A 25,853-nucleotide genomic window follows, 5' to 3' on the forward strand; every position below is an offset into this window, starting at 1 on the left:
GCTGGCAGCTCATTTCTTATGAATTGCTGATTTTTTGAGAAAAAAAAATACATTGAATTAAGCTCCTGTAGTCCAGCTTTAATCTTCATGTTATAATACTGAAGAAATATATAATACATGTATATAACTTCAGGGCTCATCCTGGGGGGAAATTTTAGGGAGAAGTGACTTCCTCGCGAAAATTAGGGAGAAGGGAAACAACCCAATGTGTATGCATTAACATGCATGGCTATACATCCTTTAATTATAATATAAACACAATTAACATCACTTATAATATTTCTCCAGTTTATTAATTAATAGTAGATTAATTAATAGTAGTATTAATTAAAAGTAGATTAATTAGTAGTAGATCTGGCAATGGCATCTAAATGTTTTTGAGCTGCAAATATGAATATAAAAAATTATTTTTGATATCTATTGATCAGCTATTTATAAGCTTTCTCTAAATATGTGTTTATATATTTTCATGTACATTTGTTGATAATAATGTGTAAGAAAAGATATGATGATAAAATCAATTTCATATTCTTTACTTTCCTCACTTTTAATAGAAGATTATGTCACATTGGACATTGATTAATAATATCTGTTCTATTCTGTTCTGGTAACAGAAATTTCATTCAAAGACCAGAATGTTGTAATGTCATGTTTATATGCATATAATTATGCTTATAAAACAATTTTCAAACATCAAAGAATATGTAAAATATGTACTGCAAACATTTGTGCACATTATATTTGATCACTAAAATTACATACATTCATTTCTTATTGAAAAATTTGACTGAGAAATTGTAGAAAATTAATTTCTAATTACCTCCCTTTATTTTCATGAAATGTTAAATTAGGTAATATCTTTATAAATAATGCTTTTTAAAATTTACAGTATTGATAAATCTTAATCTGAGCGTCATATTTACGACATTAAAACAAATATATATATTGAAACAAAAAGAACACTTCTTTCCTGACAAATTTTGTTGTTATATACGTTACATGATATACGACCGATATGTAGGATATGTAGTTTAGCCGGGATGTCTTGCCCACGTGCGTAAACTGTGTCAAATTTGGCATTTCTACAAAGAGAACAATGCCTAACACCCCCACTGTCTATCGCATGGCTTTCTTAAATTTTCGCGTAGGTGTAACTTTCAGAATCAGTAACTTTCTTACTGCTCGGTTTCGGCATTTCGCCTTGTAGCTATGACGTGAGCGACATGACAATTTTACAGTAAAAATTGATGTTAACAGACTGAAATCATTCAAAACTATGATTAAGTTTTTAATCCGGTCGCTGATCATTAATGAAATTGATTATTTTAATTGACTAACAGTTTTGTGATAGCCGTGAAAAATCCATTGCACATCGACTTTACTCGGGTTAAAAACCCACCATCAAAGTGCATCGTGTATATCAATTAGGGAAGATTGCACGTGTTTAGATAATCGGGGAAAAAACAATGTATAATTATCGCCAAATCCCGTATTAAACACACAATTATACCGTTTCGGGCCGATGCTCTCATTATTTATTGTTTAGAGTAGGCGGTCTATCGCTTCGCTTACAGGTGAAGGGTAGTATAAAACGACGCTCTGATTGGATAATGATAATTAGCGGTCGTCATATGGGCGGATACAATCTCTGCTCTTTACATCGCTAAGTAATTACTATTTGGGAATTAAGATTTTATCGGCGATGTTGACTTCTCTTTGATCAATCGGAAGAGCGAAATTGGAATATACACGGCGAAGTTTTCGCCTGAATCGCCCTTCCGGATGAGCCCTGAACTTTGTTTATTTTTTTCAAAAATATCATTCTGGTATGAACCTTTTTGAGTAAAAAAACAAACAAACAAAAATTTTAATTCACTTTTCCAGAAAACAGATCCCAATGGTAGACCTACGTTGTCAGCACATCCTGCCAAGTTTTCACCAGAGGACAAATACTCTAGACAAAGAGTGACCCTCAAGAAAAGATTTGGACTGCTTATGACACAACAACCCAAACCAGTGTGGTGATCAAATATTCCAAACTGTGTACAGACATCTTATTGCTAATAACTTTCATAGAAAAGGGCAATTAAGATTAATTTTAAATGGAACATCAATATGGACTTCCTTGTCATACTAAAAAAAAGATGCTGGATTGAAAATAAGGAAGACTGTTTACATCGTCATCATCTTATTTTAGAAAAAAATAGTTTCTCTATATGATAAAATATACATTTCAAGTTCATGCGAAGTTCATTGTTATTTCTTCATCAACTTCATAGGACATGTAATTTCATTTCTTCATTTTATTTACTGATAATGCAAGAACATTGCAATGTCTTGGTACTTACTATTACCTTGCTCTATATATTAAATGTTTTTTAAGTTGATGCCAGATTTTCGAGTTTATTTATTTACCAACCTACTGTGTTTAAACTCCATAAATGTTTAACAAATCAATCAATGTGATATTTTTTGCAAGGAATCAACCTTACACCTGGTTCTATTTTAATGCTGGCTTATGTTCTACTAAGATGCCAACTTAAGTCTCTCACTTGCTACTATTTGAATATCAGCTTTTTATGCCCCCACAAAGTGGGAGCATATAGCGTTGCACTTGTCCGTCCGTCAGTCAGTCTGTCTGCCCATACGTCCCGAAATCTTGTGAACGCAACTCCTCTTAAACCGGATGGCAGATTTTGCTTAAACTTTCAGGGATGAACAACCTTAATGTGAAGATGGTAGCAAAGGAAGGAATTTTCGCTGCGACCAAATTTAACAGAATTATGGCCCTTTGTTGATTTTTTCACTATATACTATGTAGAAATTTTGTGAACGCAACTCCTCTTAAACCGGATGGCAGATTTTGCTTAAACTTTCAGGGATGAACAACCTTAATGTGTAGATGGCAGTTAAGAAAGGAATTTTTGCTGCGACCAAATTTAACAGAATTATGGCCCTTTGTTGATTTTTTTCACTATATACTAGGTAGAAATTTTGTGAACGCAACTCCTCTTAAACCGGATGGTAGATTTTGCTTAAACTTCCAGGGATGAACAACCTTAATGTGTAGATGGTAGTTAAGGAAGGAATTTTTGCTGCGACCAAATTTAACAGAATTATGGCCCTTTGTTGATTTTTTCACTATGTACTATGTACAAATTTTGTAAAAGCAACTCCTCTTAAACCGGATGGCAGATTTTGCTTAAACTTTCAGGGATGAACAACCTTAATGTGTAGATGGTAGTAAAAAAAGGAATTTTTTCTGCGACCAAATTTAACAGAATTATGGCCCTTTGTTGATTTTTTGTTTTCAACTTGTGGCACATGTAGTCCAAAAAATATTTGACCTAGAGTCATAAGATTGACAGAACAGTGGCGTGTGGGGGCATCCGTGTCCTATGGACACATGTCTAGTTGTTCCTCACCAGGTTCTGCTCTGATGCTAACTTAAACTTGGTTCTATTCTGATGGCCACTTGAGCCCCTCACTTGGTTCTGCAAGGAAATCAGCTTAAAACCCTCACTTACTATAATAGTCTACTTGATTGCCTACTTATTCTCCTCTCCTAGTTCTATTCAGATGCCAAATTGAGCCCCTCACTTGGTTCTACTTGGATGCTAGCTAAAACCACCAGCTTTAGCCCATCAACTGGTTCTTCTTAGATGCAATCTTGAGCTTAAATTTCTGTTAACTAGTTAAACCTGGAAGTTTAACTGAAAATGGCTATTGCCATTGAATAGTACTGATCAACGTTTGTAGTGCCAGTTGTACTTGTTGAAGATAAAAACATGCAGAAGTTGACATATCATGTTATACTATTTTCTGGACAGGATCATACCCTTTGTCTTAATAATTATCTAAAAATTAAATTGAACACCTTGAAAGAGATTAACCTTTTTTCATACATACATGACAATATGATTCCCATTAGGGGCATGAGTTCACAACAAACAACATTTATAATAACAAAATCATTTAATTTTGAAATATGTATCATGATTATTTGTGAACATTTTAAAATATCTAGAAACAAAAAGAACTAAGCTAGGAACTGAATAAAATAAAGCAAAAAACCAAGTTGTATATAAAAACAGCAACATTTTCATCAAATTTATATACTTAATATAAATGTAAATATTTAATTCTTGTATATTTTGTTCGTAGTAGTACTTGAAACTGCCACATGCACTTGAAAATTTTAAATGCTTTTGAGGGTCAAACTTGTACAAAAATCAGAATTTAACAAAAAATATTAAATTTGCAAAGTTTCATCAGAATGCATACATGCTTTTACTTGATGATAGAAACTGTGTGTTTATTATATGTTAATGACAACAGATGTACTCCTGGATTAAATGACCATATTGAAGCCAACTTTATAAAGGGAGATAATAAATGAATAATATGAACAGTTTTACCCTTGTCTGTAAATTATGCACTAATAAAAATCTAAATTTGTAGCAGTCATAATATTCTAGTGAAGTCCAGACTGCAGCGATATAGGTTACTTTGGTGCCATATTAAATATCATTTCAGTCGCACATATAGATCACATATCAATGGTCTCCTTGGGGTAATTTTTTTCCTTACAAATAATACAGAGGAATATTATTGATGATCATTCTGTTCATTCTTTTAAATGAACATTAAAATATACCTCACCAGCTTTTTAAACAGGTGTATTAAAAGGCCAAAAAGCCTTAAGAATATATAATGTTTATAAACTGTTGGCAAAAACCCTAAAATTTTAGTGCAACTCGTCACAATTTAAAATATACTACGTGAATTATGACCTTGATTAAAAACAAAAGTATTGATTAAAATGGTTTGAAACTGATCAAAGTAATAAAAGTTAAAAGAATTTTTTTGATAAATGTAAATAAATAGAGAATACATGTACTACATGCTAGTATCTGAAAATAAAAGAATTATCATGCATGCTTAAGAAAAGAAGGGCAAGGCACTGCCGAGCCTATCGTGTTTTTCATGCCGAGCCTGTATCAGACACTTGTTTTGTTTTTATAATTTATCATGTTTGCAATTTTAATATGCATGTCTTTCTTTAAATTTCAAATGAAACAAAAACCATAATGGGCGCAATAATATGCAAAGGGTCAATATTAATATGAAATAGTCCCAATTATTATATAATCTATAAATAGCTTTGAAATGCCTTTCCCTGATTGGCTAACAAGCAACTTTTTGTAAAAAATAACAGGTCAATATCAGAGTATATTCACTGTTTTTTTCCTAAAAATAGATTTTCAGAGTATATTCACCGGCTTTTCTTCTAAAAATAGATTTTCTGGAAATCCCTAAAAGACGCGAGACTTTGACGTGACGTCACGCCAAGTTTGTTGTTATTATTCTGAAGAAACGTTGCATTGCGTGTACATAAGAGTCAAATTAGTCTATTTTAGTTACCGTTTTTCATTTTTAAATAAAATAAGGATTAGCATGCCAATGGAAAGGGCCAAATTATGGAAACAGTAGACAAGCTGAAAAATAATGATTTCCGTCGTATGCAATGGCAGATGTGATAAGCCATATAAAAGCTATTTATAGATTATATAATAAAACAGATATGTACTTTTTAGCTGTTGATCGCCTCGGTCAATATTAATTTTTTCAGTACATATCACATCATATTCAACAGCTAAAAAGTCCATATTTGTATAATATTTTTATATTTCAAAAGTGAGAGACTTTAACATTCAAACATTCGAAAAATGTATTTGATTTAAAGTTTAGATCAGTTTGATTCTATTTTTATTTTTTTAAACAAAAGGGTCCGAGGTAAAAATACTCCATTCTCTTCATTTTATTATGTAATTGATGAGGTCTCTGATAAAGCTAGAGGGTGACAGATAAAGCTAAATTTATCAGGCATGCACTTTATCAACAGAAATCAATGTAATGGCATGATAAATCACTCTTCTTATAACTGATGTAACCATTTCAAGAATAAGAACTTTATCTACAACAAGAACTGTTGGGAGGACAGCAACGCTAGACTATTCGAAAAAGTTGTCACAAGGGTGTTTCATGGAGTATAATAATGCTACCTATTATATGAATACATAAAATTGTCCAAAAAGGTACAAAGGCTTGTTACTAAGATGTTTTATCGAGTAAATCACTGCTTGATTATTACAAATGCATAAAGTTGTCACAAAAAAGGCCCAAACCCTTCAGTAGTTATGGAGATACCAGCATACAAGCAAAAACTAAACCAAGAATTTTTAAGTCGAAAAAAAAAAGGGAATAAATAAGCAAACAAGAGGGCCATGATGGCCCTGAAGTCGCTCACCTGTATATAGGCCCCCAGAGTGGGGCCAGTTTAAACCCCAGGGCTTATATCTGAACAAACTTGGTAGACACCCATTACAAGATGTTTCATGCTAAACATCTAAAGTCTAGCTCGTTGAGTTTTTAAAAAAAAGATTTTTTAAGATTTAACTATACACATATAGTTCAAAGCAATGACACCCCTAGGGCGAGGCCAGTTTTGCCCCCAGGGCTTTTTTTTTTTTTAACAAACTTTGAAGACACTCACTAGAAGATGTTTCATGCTTAATATCTAAACTCTAGCTATTTGGTTTTTTCAAAGAAGATTTTTAAGTTTTTGCTATACACATAATTTATAAGGAAAATCAATGTCCCACAGGCAAGGGCCAATTTTGACCCTAGGGCTTTTACTTGAATAAACTTGAAGACACTAACTGGAAATTGTTTCATGCTTAATATCTTAACTCTAGCTATTTGGGTTTTTTCATAGAAGATATTTAAAGTTTTTGCTATACACATAAATAAAATCTTTGACCCCCGGGGCAGGGCCAATTTTAACCCCAGGGCTCTTATTTGAACAAATTTGGTAGATACCAATTAGAACATGTTTCGTGCTAAATATCTTAGCTCTAGCTCTTTGGGTTTTTTAAAAGAAGATTTTAGAAGTTTTTACTATATGCATATAGGGAAAATCAATGACCCCCCCGGGCTGGGCCAATTTTGACCCTAGGGCTTTTATTTGAACAAACTTTGGTAGACACCCATTAGAAGATGTTTCATGCTTAATATCTTTGGGTTCTTTAAAAGAAGATTTTTAAGTTTTTACTATATGCATATAGGGAAAAACAATGACCCCCGGGGCAGGGCCGATTTTGACCCCAGGGCTCTTATTTGAAGAAATTTGGTAGATACCAATTAGAACATGTTTCATGCTAAATATCTTAGCTCTACCTCTTTGGGTTCTTTAAAAGAAGATTTTACCAACTGCATATAGGGAAAATCAATGACCCCCTGGGGCCGGGCCAATTTTGACCCCGGGCTTTTATTTGAACAAACTTGGAAGACACCCATTAGAAGATGTTTCATGCTAAATATCTTAGCTCTAGCTCTTTGGGTTCTTTAAAAGAAGATTTTTAAGTTTTTACTATATGCATATAGGGAAAACAATGACCCCCGGGGCGGGGCCAATTTTGACCCCAGGACTTTTATTTGAACAAACTTGATAGACACTCACTAGAAAATGTTTCATGCCAAATATCTAAGCTCTACCTGTTTGGGTTTTTTAAAAGAAGATATTTTAAGGTTTTTTCTATCGGTTGCCATGGCAACCAGAGTTCTGCATGGAATGGAATTCTTTGAACAACTTTGTTAAGGCTTTACACAAGGAACATCCCTGTGAAGTTTCATTATGATCTGCCTTATGGTTTCAGAGGAGATGTCGTTTTAAAAGTGTGAACGGACAACGGATGAAGAGTGATCCTAATAGCTCACCATGAGCATATGCTTAGGTGAGCTAAAAAGCAAATCAGAGTTATGGGATTTATGCAATCATGTTAGATAATCACAGAGAAAAAGTGTGTGAAGTTTCAATCCATTCCCTTCAGTAGTTACTAGCTTACACGCAAAAACTTAACCACAGCGATGCCAACAAATGGGTGTCTGCATTAGCTTGATTATTCTGCGAATAGTCGAGGTAATAAAACAGTGAATATAAACCCAAACATTTTTTTCTGTTTAACCCATTACTTCATATACACGCCTTTTTCACCCCCCTTTTTTGTTGTCTCAAATGGTGAAAAAATGCCTTATTTAGGCCCCCAACACTTGGTTTTTGTTTGAGAAATGTTGTTAAAAAAGTGACCACTTTTTCGGCGCGGCCCCCCAACCAAAAGATACATCAGGGGGTTGCCAGAAGGGGGATGTGCCCCCTTCTGTTTGGGGGGTTTGAAGGGGGGCGGAGTCCCCCTCATCGCCAAGAAAATTTTGGACTTGTGAGAGGCTATAAATGACCTCAGATTGATCATAAGGTAACGTGTAACCAACACTGAAAAGCATTTGACTCTATCTCAATCCATTGAGAAGTTGCAGCACTTTGAAATCAATTATGATGGAAAAAATCAACGCAAAATAGTGATTTTTGGCAATTTTGAGATGTCCCCTCGTTGCCATGGTAACAGAAAATTTAAGCCTGAGCATGTTGTTGCAAGGGCATTGGTCCAGTCAACATTTGTGCCAAGTTTGATTAGTGTTGAAGCAGTTTTTATAGTATTATAGCAATTTGAACTTGTAACGAGAGACTTTTCAATGAAAACAGCCATTTTTCACAAAATGCTCATGAAGTAATGGGTTAAATTCTGCTTGTAAAAGCACAATAAAGATTAGAACTATTATCCCATTGTTTGTGTTAGGAAAAGCAAATCACTTCCTTATGTTTTTGGTGTTTTTATTAATTCTACTGAATGGATGTCAGAATTATAGCATTTTTCTTGAAGAAATACACTATATACAATATTTTTTTCTTCTCTTTAAAGGAAAGCCATGAAATCTATCTTTAGCTGAAACTCATAAAAATACTACCAACACTCACTTAAGAATACTTAATACAGTTTACATATATATACATGTAAATAGAATGAAAACAGATTTTTAAAAAAGATTATAAGTTTATTGAATGAGAAAAAACTGTCTACACTTTTACCAATTTTTGAAATTTTGCCTATCAATTAGCATATATTTCCTTTATCAAATGTTTGCATAAAAAAGCACCTATCTTTTCCTTATGTGAAAATTGTATATGATTAAAAGGGCATGGCATAGATCTACCTTTTTAGTCACATTTTTTGCCAGAATAAAGTGCACATATTACACCCCTAGTTTGATAAGCTGTAATTTGGTGAAACTTTATTAAACAATGATCATGCCACAAACTATTTTCAATGTCATGAAAATTCTGTAAAATGTTACACCTGGTCTCATAACGATTTATTTGTACTCGTTTATTATGTGATTGACTGTAAGCATTTAAATAATGTGTCTATTGAACCAACATATGATATAAACTATTTAACTGATTTATACATCAAATAAGTAAACTATCAAATAATATATCAAAATACTACCATTATGCAGATGCAAACTATAAACTGTTTAAGACACTGATAATATTGCCCCAGGGTATGTTGTCAAGTATGCATGGTTATATATATGGCTATACATGTAATATATATTACTTATATGGAGAGTTATAGAAAGATAAACTAAAATATAAAATACAAAAAAGCACATAAAAGGTTATTATTACATAAAAAAAAAAACAATAAAAAAACGTAACTTGTAATACTGTGTTAAGAAACAAAAACAGAGCTACTATTTCAACACTACAACAAATAAAGGTGAAAAAATTTGATGACTATTGGGGTGGCCCTGGGGGTGGGAAAGACACTGAATTTCCCCATTCCTCCCCTCTCTCCTCTCTTTCTCCACAATTGTTAACTGCACTTTAAAAAGTTTGTGTCTATAAACATGTTGATATGCACAGTCTTAAATACTGCAGAAAACACTTTCTCAATGTCAGTCTCTATATAAAAGCTCCATTTTCTTGTCATATTCTCAAACATGTTCAGTCATCTGTGAGATCTATTGTTCCTACTGAAAAAATATGTAAGAGTATTGTATGGCATACACTCAAACAAGAGTGCCAAAAATGGTCATGTATCTCTCTCACACAAGATTAAAAGACTTGCTGTTTTTTTTCTATGAATATAAATAAAGTTGATGTTACTGACAAATCAGAATTATTTGAACAACCTTGGTTATAACAGTCACCTATTTATCATTTGCATTAAATTATATCATATTTTAATTATTAAATTAATCAAGATGACTTTTTCAATAATTTATCTGTACATGATGTATACATATCACTAATGGTTCTGTTGTAGACAAATTATTTTTAAATAATACAATCATTGTCCAACAAAGGTACCAACAAAACTATCTAAGATATTTAATAATGAATAAATGTGCTAGAAGGAACAGACACGTGAAAGGATAGTCTAAGAAAGGACAAATCACAAGTTTTACTGTAAAAATATTTGGGATATAAATACAAGTGTTGCTGTTGAAACAAGCATACATTTACACAAATTTTTAAATATAGTCACGGCAAGTGTGCAGTCTGAATCAGATTTTTGTTTCAAAGCAGGAAATCTTACAGGATTAGCTATGTTATGGTGAAATGATAGGATTTGATGTTACACCAACACCACTGAGGTGATATGGAGACATCAGGTTAACGACTGATTGAAAACCCAATACATGACTATTATAACCCTTCATATCATAATAAAGGCTTCATTTTAATTTGAGACAACAGATGTACCAATCAAAACAACCAATTTGGCCTGGGTCAAGGGGATATTTTAAATCTACAGTCTGAAAATACAACCAATTTTAACAGCATTTCAACCTATGATATGAATCGCCAATCTGTTAATAACAAAAACCCTGAATCATACAGCTGGCACCTGTGTAGAACCAGATCCTCTCATACTATTGAAAAGATGCTTCAATCATGATAAAATTCAAACAATATATATATTTGTTGTATTGTATTTCATATAATACTAGTTTATCTAAATTAGTAAGTAAAAGTGTTGTTTTTTTCTATTTTTTGCAAATACTTACTCAAGACTTGTTAAAAACCCTAGAAAATATATCAGAAACATGCTTACAATCTTTGACACGTCCATAAACACCTCTGTCCATGGGTTCTGTCTTGATCACAGGAATTGGTGATGGCATCCGTGCAGGTGAATTTTTCTGTGAACGGGAAAGATTTATGGTTCTAGTCTTTTTCTTACCTTTACTTTGACTAGAATTACTCACACATGGCTGACTACCACTGGGTACTCCATGATTACTTCTATTTGAAGGTGTTAAACTAACATTTTCCTTCCCAAATACCATATTCAATGTGGGTATTGAAGACTGTCTCTGACTAGAATTTAAAACTGGCGTTCCATGTTGAAAACTCCCAACTGATTTTTTTACTTGTATTGTTGGTGTCTGTTTTGAACTGTTAACACTTGCCTGTGTTGCTAAATTAAGCAAGAGATTTGAGTTTGGTAGTTTATTTCCCGTACTTGTACCAGCAACATTCAATAAAAGATTTGAATTTGGCAATGATGTTGATTTACTGGCACTTGGTACAAAAGTACTAGAAACTGGTCCTTTCACATTTGGAAGAAGTACTTTTTGTCCAGTTGAAAGAATACTCATTTGATAAGGCTGGATGAAATTATTGCCATTGGGTAAAGTTTGCATCAGTCCATATTGTGCTGAACTGCCCTTCTGAGATGACAGGTGACCTACATTAGGCTGTGCTACAATTGCCTTAGTTCCTTGGTTCTTACCACTGATGGCAGGAACAATAATGCTACCAGGTTTGTTATATCTGGTGCTATTTCCATGACTAGAGGGCATGATAATTACATTAGGCCCAGAAGATGTAGCTGGAGTTGTCTTTACAGTAACTTCAATAGGCGACACCTCTAACTTTCCACACTGCAGATCTTGTAATGTCTGACAACCAAAGTTTAACACAGACCGATCAACAGTTGATGGCTTCCCTTCAATTTCATCTGCAAAAATGAATTACTCTTGACCATTAGAATGAATATATCATATAATCAAAAGCTTTAGAAGTATACTGTGTTGAAGAATTTTATTTATTCTGTTTTATATTTGTCACTCTGACATATGACTTTTTTGTTTTCTTAAAAAATGATCCATTTTCACATTTACGTCTTACAACATACTGGTTGCACAGAAATAAACAAATATGTCTTACAAAAAGTAAGCCTTTCAAAGTCCATGTAAAGTTTGATCATAAACAAAAAGGTTTTAAAAATCCTGAAAAATTAATAAACAAAAATTTGAGTGTAGAACTTTTATTACTTTAAAGTATTGCATCAATTTTGAAAAAGTTTAAAAAATCATATTCTCAATTCAAAACTCGAAACATATCTATGTCCGAAATAAAACCCATTGATGCTTAAGGGTGTCACCTCTGTAGTTATGAGGTAAAGAAATACAGATAATTCCCTTGTTTATTAAGAGTCCAGAATTAAGCCCTAGGTGTGACACATTTTTACAATAGAATTTCAATGGGTTGACATCTTTGCAACAAATATTATTCCTGCAAACAAGAATTATGATTGAGCAATACAAGTAGATACAATTATGAACTTTTTATACCAGTATTCCTTTCTTGCTTGATATGCATAATTTGTTCTATAGAAGCTGTTTCCATGGTTTCAAAATCATTGCCTTGACTTAACTTCTCTGTCTTAACTTGTAGGCTTAGTTTGTAACATTCATTTGTTGTACCTATAAAACAAAACATATATGTTATTGCTTTAAATTGTAAAAACTAGCTCGGAAGAAATAATGTGTGGGAAGGTGTTTATTAAAGATATTGGTTACAAGCATGATACTGCTCAAAGTTAACTAGGAGTCACTTTTGGTAGCATTGGACACAATCGGGTATTAAGGTAAAAAACAAAGAGACCATAAGTTAGCTGGACAGCTGACTTATATAAAAGAATCAAAATTTCTTTGCCAGGATTTAAAAGATTGTATACAAGAAACATGTTTTTATTGATCAGTATTTTTTCACACATTTAACAATCATGTTTTGGAATTGCTTTTTTTTTCAACACTAGTAACTATTTCTTCAAGTAATTATTATAAGAAAAGAACATCAAATTTTATTTAAAGACAGATAAATTAAGAACCATGTGACACATGGTTAATCCCCCGCCTTGAAGAAGTTACCTGAAGGTTGTACTATCATACATTTTAGTTGGCAAGATAAAATCCCTATATAGTCAGTTATGGTCAAGCCAAGTACAGTTGTCAATAAGTGAAGAAAGAATAAGGCAATGAAGATAAGAATATGGGTATATGCAGTTTAAAGAAAATCCATAAAAATATATGAAAGGTAAGAGTTACTGTTCTTGCACATTGTAATTCCCACCAATGTGCTTTGTATGTGCAGTGTATTAAGTTTGATGAAAAATCAAAGTACTTTTGGAGTTATGTTCTACACAACACTTTGAAAGTAAATCTGATAAGAGAATAGCAAGGTACTTCCTCCCTATGTGCTCTGTCAGTATATTAAATTTGGAGAAAATTGTTGACGAGTTACGCTCTCCGGACAAAGGTGGGATGGATGCATGGACGAAGACCATTTCTGATATCCCCTTCATATTTGGAAGGGGGATGAAAAAAAAAGAGAGATAACAAACATGGTCTTCTGCTTTTCAGGAAATAAGATGATTCTACCAAATGATTTTCACTGTTTCATTAATGATGAATGAACATCTAGTTTTTAAGCATTTAATTATCAAAATGCCTGCAAATTACCAGAATCATAGCTGCTTGTTGTAGAAAAGTTCGAGCTTTCCTGGCCAGTACTGGTGTTGCTGGTTGACATAAGAGCTCTCTCCTCACTATGTGACAGACCTGCCTCATCATATATGTCATGCATCCTGGTACATACTTCACCAATTGCTGTAAACATTCCATAATATCATACTACCAGTCAATAATGTCATAAAACAAAATACACTTCATCAAACAATATTCTTATATATAATGTATTTTTTTTATTATAAACAGAATGTATATATAATAATCAGAAGACAAAATATTGCCTAATCTTTAAAAAATTGCGTAAATTCGTTTTTATTATTTTTTTACTTTATTCAGGAGACTTGCCTTAATACTGTTTTCATAAATTTTGATTTTAGAATCATTAACAGAACAATGCATTTAACACCTGAACCTATATGTATCTGCAATTTTATATAAGGAATATGTCAGATCAATTTTTCTACATGTATACCATTATAGGAACTCTAATATCCAAACACTGACTTACATTGTCTAAAAGCTGATCTAATGACAGAGGTATTGGCTGGGGCCTCCCAAAGTGGCTCAAATGCTGTTCTCAAGTCCTGTATCAGAGTTTGACACACCTGGTGTACATACTGCACTATCTCATTCTGTAATAACCAATAATATAGCCCCTGTTAATTCACTGTTAAGTTCAGTATAATATTACAAGAAATATTGTACATAAAGCAATCATGTAATAAATTATAGCAAATATATATAGGAATTGTATCTACATATGTCTTATGAACTCTAGAGGTGAAGGTAGGTAAAAGAGATTTTAAAGATTTATCTTAAATTGTATACTGGAATAGTTAGGTGGTACGTAAAACCATTCACTGAATTTTTTTTGTCAAATACTGACATAAGTATTGGTTTCAAAGCAATACCTCAATCCAATAAAAACAAATTATAACTAGAACTATCACTAAATGTGATTAATACCCCCACAAGTCTGCTTCGGAAATGAGGATGTTACTAGTAACAGAATACCTTGTAATAGAATTGAAACATAGAGTTATAGTTGTGGGCAATTAAAGATAATTGTGGTTCATGTATGTTGAATTTCCTTTCAATGTGGTTGGCCATTGATGAAGTTTAATTGAATTTCTCTGTAATAAGTCCAGAAAGACAAAGAAAAAGAACAAAGGGCAATAACTCTATAAATACTGAAGATATAGTTATAGTTCTTGTGCACTGCACTTCCTCTTATTGTGCTTGACCATTGTATGAAGTTGTTTTGAATTCCAACCAGTACATTTTAAGTTATGCTCCGGACAAGGAAAAGTATCAAAGGGCAGTAACTCTGTATTTTGTCAAAATGGAGTTATGGCTCTTGTGCACTGCACTTCCTTTTAATGTCCTTGACAACTGTATGAAGTTGTACTGAATTCCAAACAGTAGTTTTCAAGTTATGCTCTGGACAAGGAAAAGTAACAAAGGGCAATAACTCTGTAATTAGTCAAGATGGAGTTATGGTTCTTGTGCACTGCACTTCCCCTTATTGTGCTTGACCATTGTATGAAGTTGTTTTGAATTCCAACCAGTAGTTTTCAAGTCATGCTCTGGACAAGGAAAAGTAACAAAGGCAGTAACTCTGTAATTAGTCAAGATGGAGTTATGGTTCTTATGCACTGCACTTCCTCTCAATGTGCTTGACCATTGTATGAAGTTATAATGAATTCCAACAATAAGTCTTCAAGTTATGGTCCGGACAAAAGAAAGCAATGGAAAAGTAACAAAGGGCAATAACTCTGTAATTAGTCAAGATGGAGTTATGGTTCTTGTGCACTGCACTTCCCCTTATTGTGCTTGACCATTGTATGAAGTTGTTTTGAATTCCAACCAGTAGTTTTAAAGTCATGCTCTGGACAAGGAAAAGAAACAAAGGGCAGTAACTCTGTAATAAGTCAAAATGGAGTTATGGTTCTTGTGCACTGCACTTCCTCTCAATGTGCTGGACCATTGTATGAAGTTATAATGAATTGCAACAATTAGTCTTCAAGTTATGGTCCGGACAAAAGAAAGCAATGGAAAAGTAATAAAGGGCAATAACTCTGTAATTACTTTAGAAAGAGTTATGGTTCTTATGCACTGCACTTCCTCTCAATGTGCTTGACCATTGTATGTAGTAATATTGAATTCCAACCATTAGTCTTCAAGTTATGGTCCGGACAAAAAAAGAAGGCAATGGAAAAGCAACAAAGGGCAATAACTCTGTAATTACTTTAGATAGAGTTATGGTTCTTGTGCACTGCACTTCCCCTTATTGTGTTTGACAATTGTATGAAGTTGTTTTGAATTCCAACCAGTAGTTTTCAAGTTATGCCACGGACAAGGAAAAGTAACAAAGGGCAATAACTCTGTAATTAGTCAAGATAGAGTTATGTTTCTTACGCACTGCACTTCCTCTCAATGTGCTTGACCATTGTATGTAGTTATATTGAATTCCAACCATTAGTCTTCAAGTTATGCTCCGGACAAGGAAAATGCAATGGACAAAAAAAAAAGCAATGGAAAAGCAACAAAGGGCAATAACTCTGTAATTACTTTAGATAGAGTTATGGTTCTTGTGCACTGCACTTCCCCTTATTGTGTTTGACAATTGTATGAAGTTGTTTTGAATTCCAACCAGTAGTTTTCAAGTTATGCTCCGGACAAGGAAAAAGTAACAAAGGGCAATAACTCTGTAATTAGTCAAGATAGAGTTATGGTTCTTGTGCACTGCACTTCCTCTCAATGTACTTGACCATTGTATGTAGTTATATTGAACTCCAACCATTAGTTTTCAAGTTATGCTCCGGACAAGGAAAATGCAACGGACGTCTGGACCGACCGACCAACCGCCCGACCACCGGGTGACTCCGTTATACCCCCCCAAACTTCGTTTTTGGGGGTATAATTATCATTTTGCTACGTGACATTTAGATTTTCATCATACAATAAAGACATGACACATATTTTTCATAATCATGAAACAATTAAAATCTTCTCTTTCCATCACAATGAGGAAAACATGTTTCATTTGAACACAACAACTTATACATCAAGAATTTATCAGGACATATAAGTTGTTTCAGTTCGCTGAGTAAGCAGAGTTGAAAATTCAGGGACATGAAGTTGTCTCTATTTAATGAACAATTATATTACTTATTTATATAAGTAGAGCTGTCATTGATGGAAAATTTTGTATCAATATATCGAAAGACAAATATCGATGAAATATCGACTTTGACAGTAAATACAATGAAAAACATGTAAATATGTTATAAATTGGGATCATGATGATATGCATGCTTGTATTAGATATTACAAATACTACATACTAACAGAAAGTTTATTTTTGCTGTTTTGTCACCGAAATTTGTTTATAGTTCAAATTAGCCAAGAAAATTGGAAAAAGTGACTTCTGTTATTAGGCAAAATAGAGATTTATATTCATTAACAGAAATATTTTTTTTTTTTAGCTTGTATCTATATTTGAAAGTGTGTATCGATATTGTATCGGATGATGAATATCAATGATATATGGGTATCGCGATATCCAATGACAGCCCTATAAGTAAGTTACCTGCAACTCCATGAGATACTTCATTAGTTGTTGTGTAGCTTCATCAAACATTGTGAATCGTTTTGTATCTATACCATTTGACATGCAGGCTTTTATCCTCATATACGTGCCTGGACCACATTCAGCGGCACCCGTCATGTATTCTGGTAACAGACTTGTCTGTACAATAGGTGTAATAATACGCGAGATGTCACGCTGCTTGTTTGTTATAATATCCTTTAAATGAGCCACCATTTCAGTCAACTGCAATATAAATTTCATAAAATTACTAAACTTGTTTAGGTACCTGGAATATCACACAGGTTACGTCAGAACACGTTCAAGGCCAATATGTTAATTAAGTTAGGACAATGAAGTGTTCTGACCTCAAGATTATAATTACAAAATCAATACTGATATGACAAAAGTAGTAATACAATTTTTTGAGTTACTACAAATTTGTAATCCTAAATATGATCCATATAGGTCTGCCTATAAAATATAAATAAAATTTTGTATTTTTTCTTTCCTCAATATATAAAAATTACAAAGACATACCTTATTGGAAGCACTGCTCAAAAGAAGGGTGGTAACTCTGACAGTTTTGGCTGCTTGGATACCAAGCCCCTCAAGCATAGGTGTAAGATCAACTATAAATGTCTTTAACTTGACAATGATTTCCTGCTTTAGTTTGTCCAATATTCGCCACAGCATTCCACTGCAAAAATCAAGAGATTTCAAGTACACATTTATAACAGAAAGGAGGTACTTTAAGGTTCACTTGTAGTGTACAATTTTTCTAAGCATTTTCACTGGCGCCCCATCACTCTACATCAAAGCAAAATAGGAATACAACTTCTAAAATTATTTTCGGACCACTTCCTTCATCGTAGATACTGGCATATGCCAGTAAGTAAGTAAGTAAATTATTTTCAACAAAATCAAATATTAAAAAATTAAAACAATCTTCCTCATCACAGGTAAAGTTAACCTTACCTTTTTCTAATAATTTGGGCCCAAGCTTACATGCACTATGTCTATAATATGCATACCTAAAAGCTCTATCCCATACAATGGTCATACTTCTATACATGGGTTCTGCTAAATCTTCATTAAAGTCAACAGGTCCATAGGAATGAGAGGTAAACACACCTTGTCTTCTAACTGTAGCCCTGTATGTTGCCCAGTGTAAACCACCAGACTTCTTGTCCTTTGTCTTATCACGGTTTACCTAACAATTGTTGTATAGTATATGAAATATAACAAATCACCTTTTCTAAATGTAAAACAAATTTAGTATATTATAAATTTATCTATGTTCTTGTCGTAAACAACTGGCAAAATTGTAGCTGAAGAAGCACAGTAGTAAAATATAAATACTACCATAGTTATTTCTGAAAATTTTGCTATAGATAAGCATAGTACTTAAAGAAGAATTAAATCCTTGTTTGTTTGCTAGAGTTATCAAATCGTAATAGCCCTGTAAACACCATAAGGTGACACAGTATCTTTTAGAGGTAGATGAAGAATCCAAGTGTTATATCAAGCACAGGTAAAGGCCTGGATAAAATCACTTACATTTTGAAAAGGTACATGACAAAAGTTAAACTTAAAGTTGTGAGGATCAGCATCTTTTACCTCAGCAACCACAAGTCTATCTTCATAATTGTATCAGTTGACCTAACTATAAGAAGACAGTGATATTTTAAAAAAAACATGCAGCTTTCTGAAGGGGAAAAATATAGCTTGAACAAGAGGGCCATGATGGCCCTGAGGTCGCTCACCTGTATATAGGCCCCCCCACCCCCGGGCCAATTTTTACCCAAGGGCTTTTATTTGTTTATTTGAACAGACTTGGTAGACACCCATAAGAAGATGTTTCATGCTAAACTCTAATTTCTAGCTCATTGGGTTTTTTAAAAGAAGATTTTTAAAGTTTTTACTATACACATACAGTTAAAAACAATGACACCCCTGGGGCAGGGCCAGTTTTGACCCCCGGGCTTTTATTTGAACAAACTTTGTAGATATTTACTTAAAGATGTTTCATGCTTAATATCTAAACTCTAGCTATTTGGGTTTATTCAAAGAAGATTTTTTCAGTTTTTGCTATACACATATAAGGAAAATCAATGACCCCCCCCCCACCCGGGCGGGGCCAGTTTTGACCCCAGGGCTTTTATTTGAACATACTTGGTAGACACCAATTAGAACATGTTTCATGCTAAATATCTTAGCTCTAGCTCTTTGAGTTCTTTAAAAGAAGATTTTTTAAGTTTTTACTATATGCATATAGGGAAAATCAATGACCCCCTGGGGCGGGGCCAATTTTGACCCCAGGGCTTTTATTTGAACAAACTTGGTAGACACTTATTAGAAGATGTTTCATGCTAAATATCTTACCTTTAGCTCTTTGGGTTCTTTAAAAGAAGATTTTTTAAGTTTTTACTATATGCATATTGGGAAAATCTATGACCCCCTGGGGCGGGGTCAATTTTGACCCCAGGGCTTTTATTTGAACAAACTTGGTAGACATTCACTAGAAGATGTTTCATGCCAAATATCTAAGCTCTAGCTCTTTGGGTTCTTTAAAAGAAATTTTTTTAAGTTTTTACTATATGCATATAAGGAAAATCAATGACCCCCCGGGGTGGGGCCAATTTTGACCACAGGGCTTTAATTTGAACAAACCTGGTAGACACTCACTAGAAGATGTTTCATGCTAAATATCTTAGCTCTAGCTCTTTGGGTTCTTTAAAAGAAGATTTTTTAAGTTTTTACTATATGCATATAGGGAAAATCAATGATCCCCCGGGGCGGGGCCAATTTTGACCCCAGGGCTTTTATTTGAACAAACTTGGTAGACATTCACTAGAAGATGTTTCATGCTTAATATCTAAGCTCTAGCTCTTATGGTTCTTTAAAAGAAAATTTTTTAAGTTTTTACTATATGCATATAGGGAAAATCAATGACCCCCAGGGGCGGGGCCAATTTTGACCCCAGGGCTTTTATTTGAACAAACTTGGTAGACACTCACTAGAAGATGTTTCATGCCAAATATCTAAGCTCTAGCTCTTATGGTTCTTTAAAAGAAGATTTTTTAAGTTTTTACTATATGCATATAGGGAAAATCAATGACCCCCTGGGGCGGGGCCAATTTTGACCCCAGGGCGTTTATTTTAACAAACTTGGTAGACGCTTACTAGAAGATGTTTCATGCCAAAAATCTAAGCTCTAGCTCTTGGGGTTGTTTAAAAGAAGATATTTAAAGATTTTTCTTTCGGTTGCCATGGCAACCAGAGTTCTGCATGGAATTAAATTCTTTGAACAATTTTTAAAGGGGACCACCAAAGGAACATTCCTGTGAAGTTTGGATGAAATTGGCTCAGTGGTTTATGAGGAGATGTCATTTAAAGCAAAAGTTTACGGACGGACGACGGACGGACGCCGGACGGACGCCGGACGAAAAGCGATCACAAAAGCTCACCCTGTCACTTTGTGACAGGTGAGCTAAAAATAGGAAATTTCGCAACTGAGAATGAAACATATAATAGCCACATATTTAATAAACTTTTCAATTTTAACATGCAAAGCAGATCTAAGTCAGCTGCTATTTACTAATGCAAAGCAGATCTAAGTCAGCTGCTATTTACTAACGGTTGTCAAGACAAATGTGCACAAGGGCTTTTTTTCAGGGAAAATATTGCATTTTCAGGATAAATATAACTTTTCTTAGCTGGGGGAACAGCTTTTATTCGGCTGTAATATATAAGCAAGAAATCACTGGAAAACAAAACTATATACATCTGTAGGAATGTTTAAAAGGTGACAATTTTAACTAATTCTAGAAAGAGGTATAATGTGTTACCGGAGCTCCCCATCTAGAGCAGGTATCATTGGCTTCAGCAGCAGCATTAGTGGCTCCTTCCTCAACCTTCTGTCTGATACTGCCATCAAATACACCATCAATATCTGATGTTAATTTCTCAAACACCGGAGCCAGGGAAGTATCAAACTTCTGAAGCTCAGAATCTATGGCTGTCTTGGCAAACACTCTGTCTCGAGATTTCTAAAATTAAAGGGACTCACTCCAATGAGGTTTTTTTGATATGACGGGACTTGAAATAAATTTTCGAGATAAATGTTGCATTTGATGTAGGTCTAGACATATAACTTGTGTGCAAAGTTTCAGATCATTTGATCACTCCGTTTTATCAAAATAAGTATTCTTATAGTATAAAATACCCAAAATTTGTTAAGCAAATTCTGTCTAAGAATAGTACAAAACTATGATTAGCAATTTATTCCCCTGCATATTTCTTTTTGTATATTGTTCTGTTTAAGGTGCCCAAGCTGATCTGTGTAAGAAATTAAAATTTTGTGTTTTTTAGGCTTTTTTTTTTTTTTACATAGAATACAATAAACATACTTACCATATCACCTCCCTCTGCCATGTACATCTGTAGATCAAACACAAATCTGCCTACATTACGTATCAGTCTCTCCACCCACTGTCTACGTCTCACACTCGTCATCTCGTGTACATACTGTCTTAATGCTGGAATCTGTGTATCCTCTAGTGTACTAAATACCTGAAATAACAACCATATATACAGATACTAGTTGAGTTGGAGCCGTGGCCCTGTTATAAAGGTGTCTGCCTCTTGACTGAAATTATGGGGTCATGATCATGTTTTCTCATATAATATACCAGTATAGGTTAGGCCCAGGTCACAAGACAGGTTCAAATATACCTCAAGCTTTCATCATACTCGAGCTAAATTAAGTATGTTTAAACTGTGTGGGTCTGTTTGTTTTAAGAGTATTAGTTATATCTTACTAAATAAACGCTGGCTTTTTCAATGTATATGTCAATTACACAAAACTCAACATGTAACCTCTGCTACAATCAACATGAGTATTGATAAACCTTGCCCTCTGACAGTGTCTATTCTAGGAGGGGTGATTCACCCATATTTTTGAGTATTCACCCCTATTTTTTGAGAAGGGGGAAAATTTTACATAGACAAAGAAGGAAAAAGATCAACAAATGTAATAAATTCTCACTTCGATAAAAATCCCCCGTTTTTCGAATCCTAGAATAAACACTGCCTCTGATGCATAATAGTTGACAAGTGGGAATTAAGCATCAATTTTAGAGGTAACACACCTGCAGCTGATTTCAGGGCTTGAATTTAACTTTTTTGGCCACTAGCAATTTTTTGCTAGTGGACAAATTTTTAACTAGCAAAAACTGTATTCAACTAGCACTTTTTACAATGTCACAATGATTTTTTAATTCCAAAATTGTTTAAACTTTTGTGTACATTCATTAATTGTTTAAATTATCATGTACGAATCAGCAACGTAACTTTCTACTCAAAAACTTGATTTAGGGGACAGGGATTATTATCAAATGTCAATCTACATGTAAAAAAATAATAATGCAATATTGTTGCCATACTGACGATGTCTGGTCTGGATTATGCGTACAACAATCGGCGCAAAATATTTTGGCAACATTTCCATCGTCATCGAGTTCGTACTTAAGACTGACGTGCAGTTATTTCTCCCATTTTTTAACCGTTTTAACTGAAGGTCTGATGTCTTTCTTTTGATAGACTGGGAATCATCTTCTGTACTCAGAGTATTGTTATCGGAAGACACATTTGCTTCAGTAAGTGGGAAGAAGTTCGTTATTTTTCATTTAGACATTTTATTTCGATCACGCTTGATTTACACGGACAAAAAAACATTTGGACTGGTTTAAATTTGTGTACTTTTTTAAGCGAGGTTAAGGTATAGAAAATGTAAACCAGACAGCAAGTGCGCGCATAGTTTATCACTCGGCTACCTGCGAATATAACGCCCCATTTATATTATGAGCATATTCCGTTTTTTCTTCAACTCGCAAAAAATTGCGAGTAGTCATAAATCTAACTCGCAAAATCATTTTTCAACTAGCATTTTGAGAGTGTTAAATTCGAGCCTTGGATTTTGTATATTTCTAGGACACAAGGAGTACACAAATTTGGAACTAACTTGTCACTATGTATGTGCAAGATTTTCTCTCATTTTAACAATTTCAAGCTGATTTTTGTGATATTTATGAGATAAATCACTCCTGAGAAAGATCCTGTCACATAAACAGTTATGGTCATATTGCAACTTTATAGTTTCAAAGAAATACTCTTTGCACTCTTGCATGCTTTTCTCGGAGAAAAGACAGGACAGTAACAATATACCTGTGGAGGGCCGTCATCTGTCAGCAGATTTTTCATCTTCTGATACTCTGTGGAGCTACAACAAAATACTTTCAGGTTTTCAGCATGACTACCAACATCATCGTCATCATCATCACTGTAGATATCATCCTCTTCATCATTATCATCATTTAACATTCCGGCTCTTCTCTTCATCTCCTGGTAAACACAATAATAACATTCATTCAAGTACTCTGAGTTCAATAAAATTAAAGCATTTTCATATATATGAGATATAGGGGTGCAACAATTCATCTTTCATCTTTCTCTTGATTTGACTCTGGATCATTGTTTTGCGATTCAATTAATTTTGATTTCAGGCTATGTTATCATTTATTTTTCTACAGGGAATACTTAACAAGAGGGCCATGATGGCCCTGAGGTCGCTCACCTGTATATAGCCCCCCCACCCCCGGGCCAATTTTTACCCAAGGGCTTTTATTTGTTTATTTGAACAGACTTGGTAGACACCCATAAGAAGATGTTTCATGCTAAACATCTAAGTTCTAGCTAATTGGGTTTTTTAAAAGAAGATTTTTAAAGTTTTTACTATACACATATCGTTAAAAACAATGACACCTCTGGGGCAGGGCCAGTTTTGACCCCCGGGCTTTTATTTGAACAAACTTTGTAGATATTTACTTAAAGATGTTTCATGCTTAATATCTAAACTCTAGCTATTTGGGTTTTTTCAAAGAAGATTTTTAAGTTTTTGCTATACACATAAAAGGAAAATCAATGACCCCCCGGGCGGGGCCAGTTTTGACCCCAGGGCTTTTATTTGAACATACTTGGTAGACACCCATTAGAACATGTTTCTTGCTAAATATCTTAGCTCTAGCTCTTTGAGTTCTTTAAAAGAAGATTTTTTAAGTTTTTACTATGACCCCCTGGGGCGGGGCCAATTTTGACCCCAGGGCTTTTATTTGAACAAACTTGGTAGACACTCATTAGAAGACGTTTCATGCTAAATATCTTAGCTCTAGCTCTTTGGGTTCTTTAAAAGAAAATTTTTAAGTTTTTACTATATGCATATAGGGAAAATCAATGACCCCCCGGGCGGGGCCAATTTTGACCCCAGGGCTTTAATTTGAACAAACTTGGTAGACACTCACTAGAAGATGTTTCATGCTTAATATCTTAGCTCTAGCTCTTTGGGTTCTTTAAAAGAAGATTTTTTAAGCTTTTACTATACGCATATAGGGAAAATCAATGACCCCCTGGGGCGGGGCCAATTTTGACCCCAGGGCTTTTATTTGAACAAACTTGGTAGACATTCACTAGAAGATGTTTCATGCCAAATATCTAAGCTCTAGCTCTTACGGTTCTTTAAAAGAAGATTTTTTAAGGTTTTACTATATGCATATAGGGAAAATCAATGACCCCCCGGGGCGGGGCCAATTTTGACCCCCAGGGCTTTTATTTGAACAAACTTGGTAGACATTCACTAGAAGATGTTTCATGCCAAATATCTAAGCTCTAGCTCTTATGGTTCTTTAAAAGAAGATTTTTTAAGTTTCTACTATATGCATATAGGGAAAATCAATGACCCCCCGGGGCGGGGCCAATTTTGACCCCAGGGCTTTAATTTGAACAAACTTGGTAGACACTCACTAGAAGATGTTTCATGCTTAATATCTTAGCTCTAGCTCTTTGGGTTCTTTAAAAGAAGATTTTTTAAGTTTTTACTATATGCATATAGGGAAAATCAATGACCCCCTGGGACGGGGTCAATTTTGACCCCAGGGCTTTTATTTGAACAAACTTGGTAGACATTCACTAGAAGATGTTTCATGCCAAATATCTAAGCTCTAGCTCTTACGGTTCTTTAAAAGAAGATTTTTTAAGGTTTTACTATATGCATATAGGGAAAATCAATGACCCCCCGGGGCGGGGCCAATTTTGACCCCAGGGCTTTTATTTGAACAAACTTGGTAGACACTCACTAGAAGATGTTTCATGCCAAATATCTTAGCTCTAGCTCTTTGGGTTCTATAAAAGAAGATTTTTTAAGTTTTTACTATATGCATATAGGGAAAATCAATGACCCCCTGGGGCGGGGCCAATTTTGACCCCAGGGCTTTTATTTGAACAAACTTGGTAGACACTCACTAGAAGATGTTTCATGCCAAATATCTAAGCTCTAGCTCTTAGGGTTGTTTAAAAGAAGATACTTAAAGATTTTTCTTTCGGTTGCCATGGCAACCAGAGTTCTTCATGGAATTAAATTCTTTGAACAATTTTTAAAGGTGACCACCAAAGGAACATTCCTGTGAAGTTTGGATGAAATTGG

General features: G+C 34.0%; 1 protein-coding gene across 1 annotated transcript in view; it reads right to left on the reverse strand.

The window, feature by feature from the left end:
• Window positions 1–3,956: 3,956 nt before the first annotated feature.
• The window catches only part of LOC132713478 (uncharacterized), a 32,530-nt gene continuing 10,633 nt past the window's right edge, over window positions 3,957–25,853 (reverse strand). Inside the window, exons 10-20 of the mRNA XM_060696092.1 lie at window positions 23,543–23,719; window positions 21,731–21,889; window positions 21,166–21,366; window positions 18,349–18,527; window positions 17,855–18,014; window positions 17,318–17,560; window positions 14,234–14,357; window positions 13,717–13,863; window positions 12,547–12,678; window positions 11,022–11,930; window positions 3,957–9,936 (exon numbers count right to left, since the gene is read on the reverse strand). Coding sequence (XP_060552075.1) covers window positions 9,908–9,936; window positions 11,022–11,930; window positions 12,547–12,678; window positions 13,717–13,863; window positions 14,234–14,357; window positions 17,318–17,560; window positions 17,855–18,014; window positions 18,349–18,527; window positions 21,166–21,366; window positions 21,731–21,889; window positions 23,543–23,719 — 2,460 coding nt within the window. The 3' untranslated portion in view covers window positions 3,957–9,907. The remainder of the gene's footprint in view (window positions 9,937–11,021; window positions 11,931–12,546; window positions 12,679–13,716; window positions 13,864–14,233; window positions 14,358–17,317; window positions 17,561–17,854; window positions 18,015–18,348; window positions 18,528–21,165; window positions 21,367–21,730; window positions 21,890–23,542; window positions 23,720–25,853) is intronic.

Source organism: Ruditapes philippinarum, unplaced genomic scaffold (assembly GCF_026571515.1).
Source record: "Ruditapes philippinarum isolate M1 unplaced genomic scaffold, ASM2657151v2 ctg2184_1_1_1_1, whole genome shotgun sequence".
Lineage (NCBI taxonomy): Eukaryota > Metazoa > Mollusca > Bivalvia > Venerida > Veneridae > Ruditapes > Ruditapes philippinarum.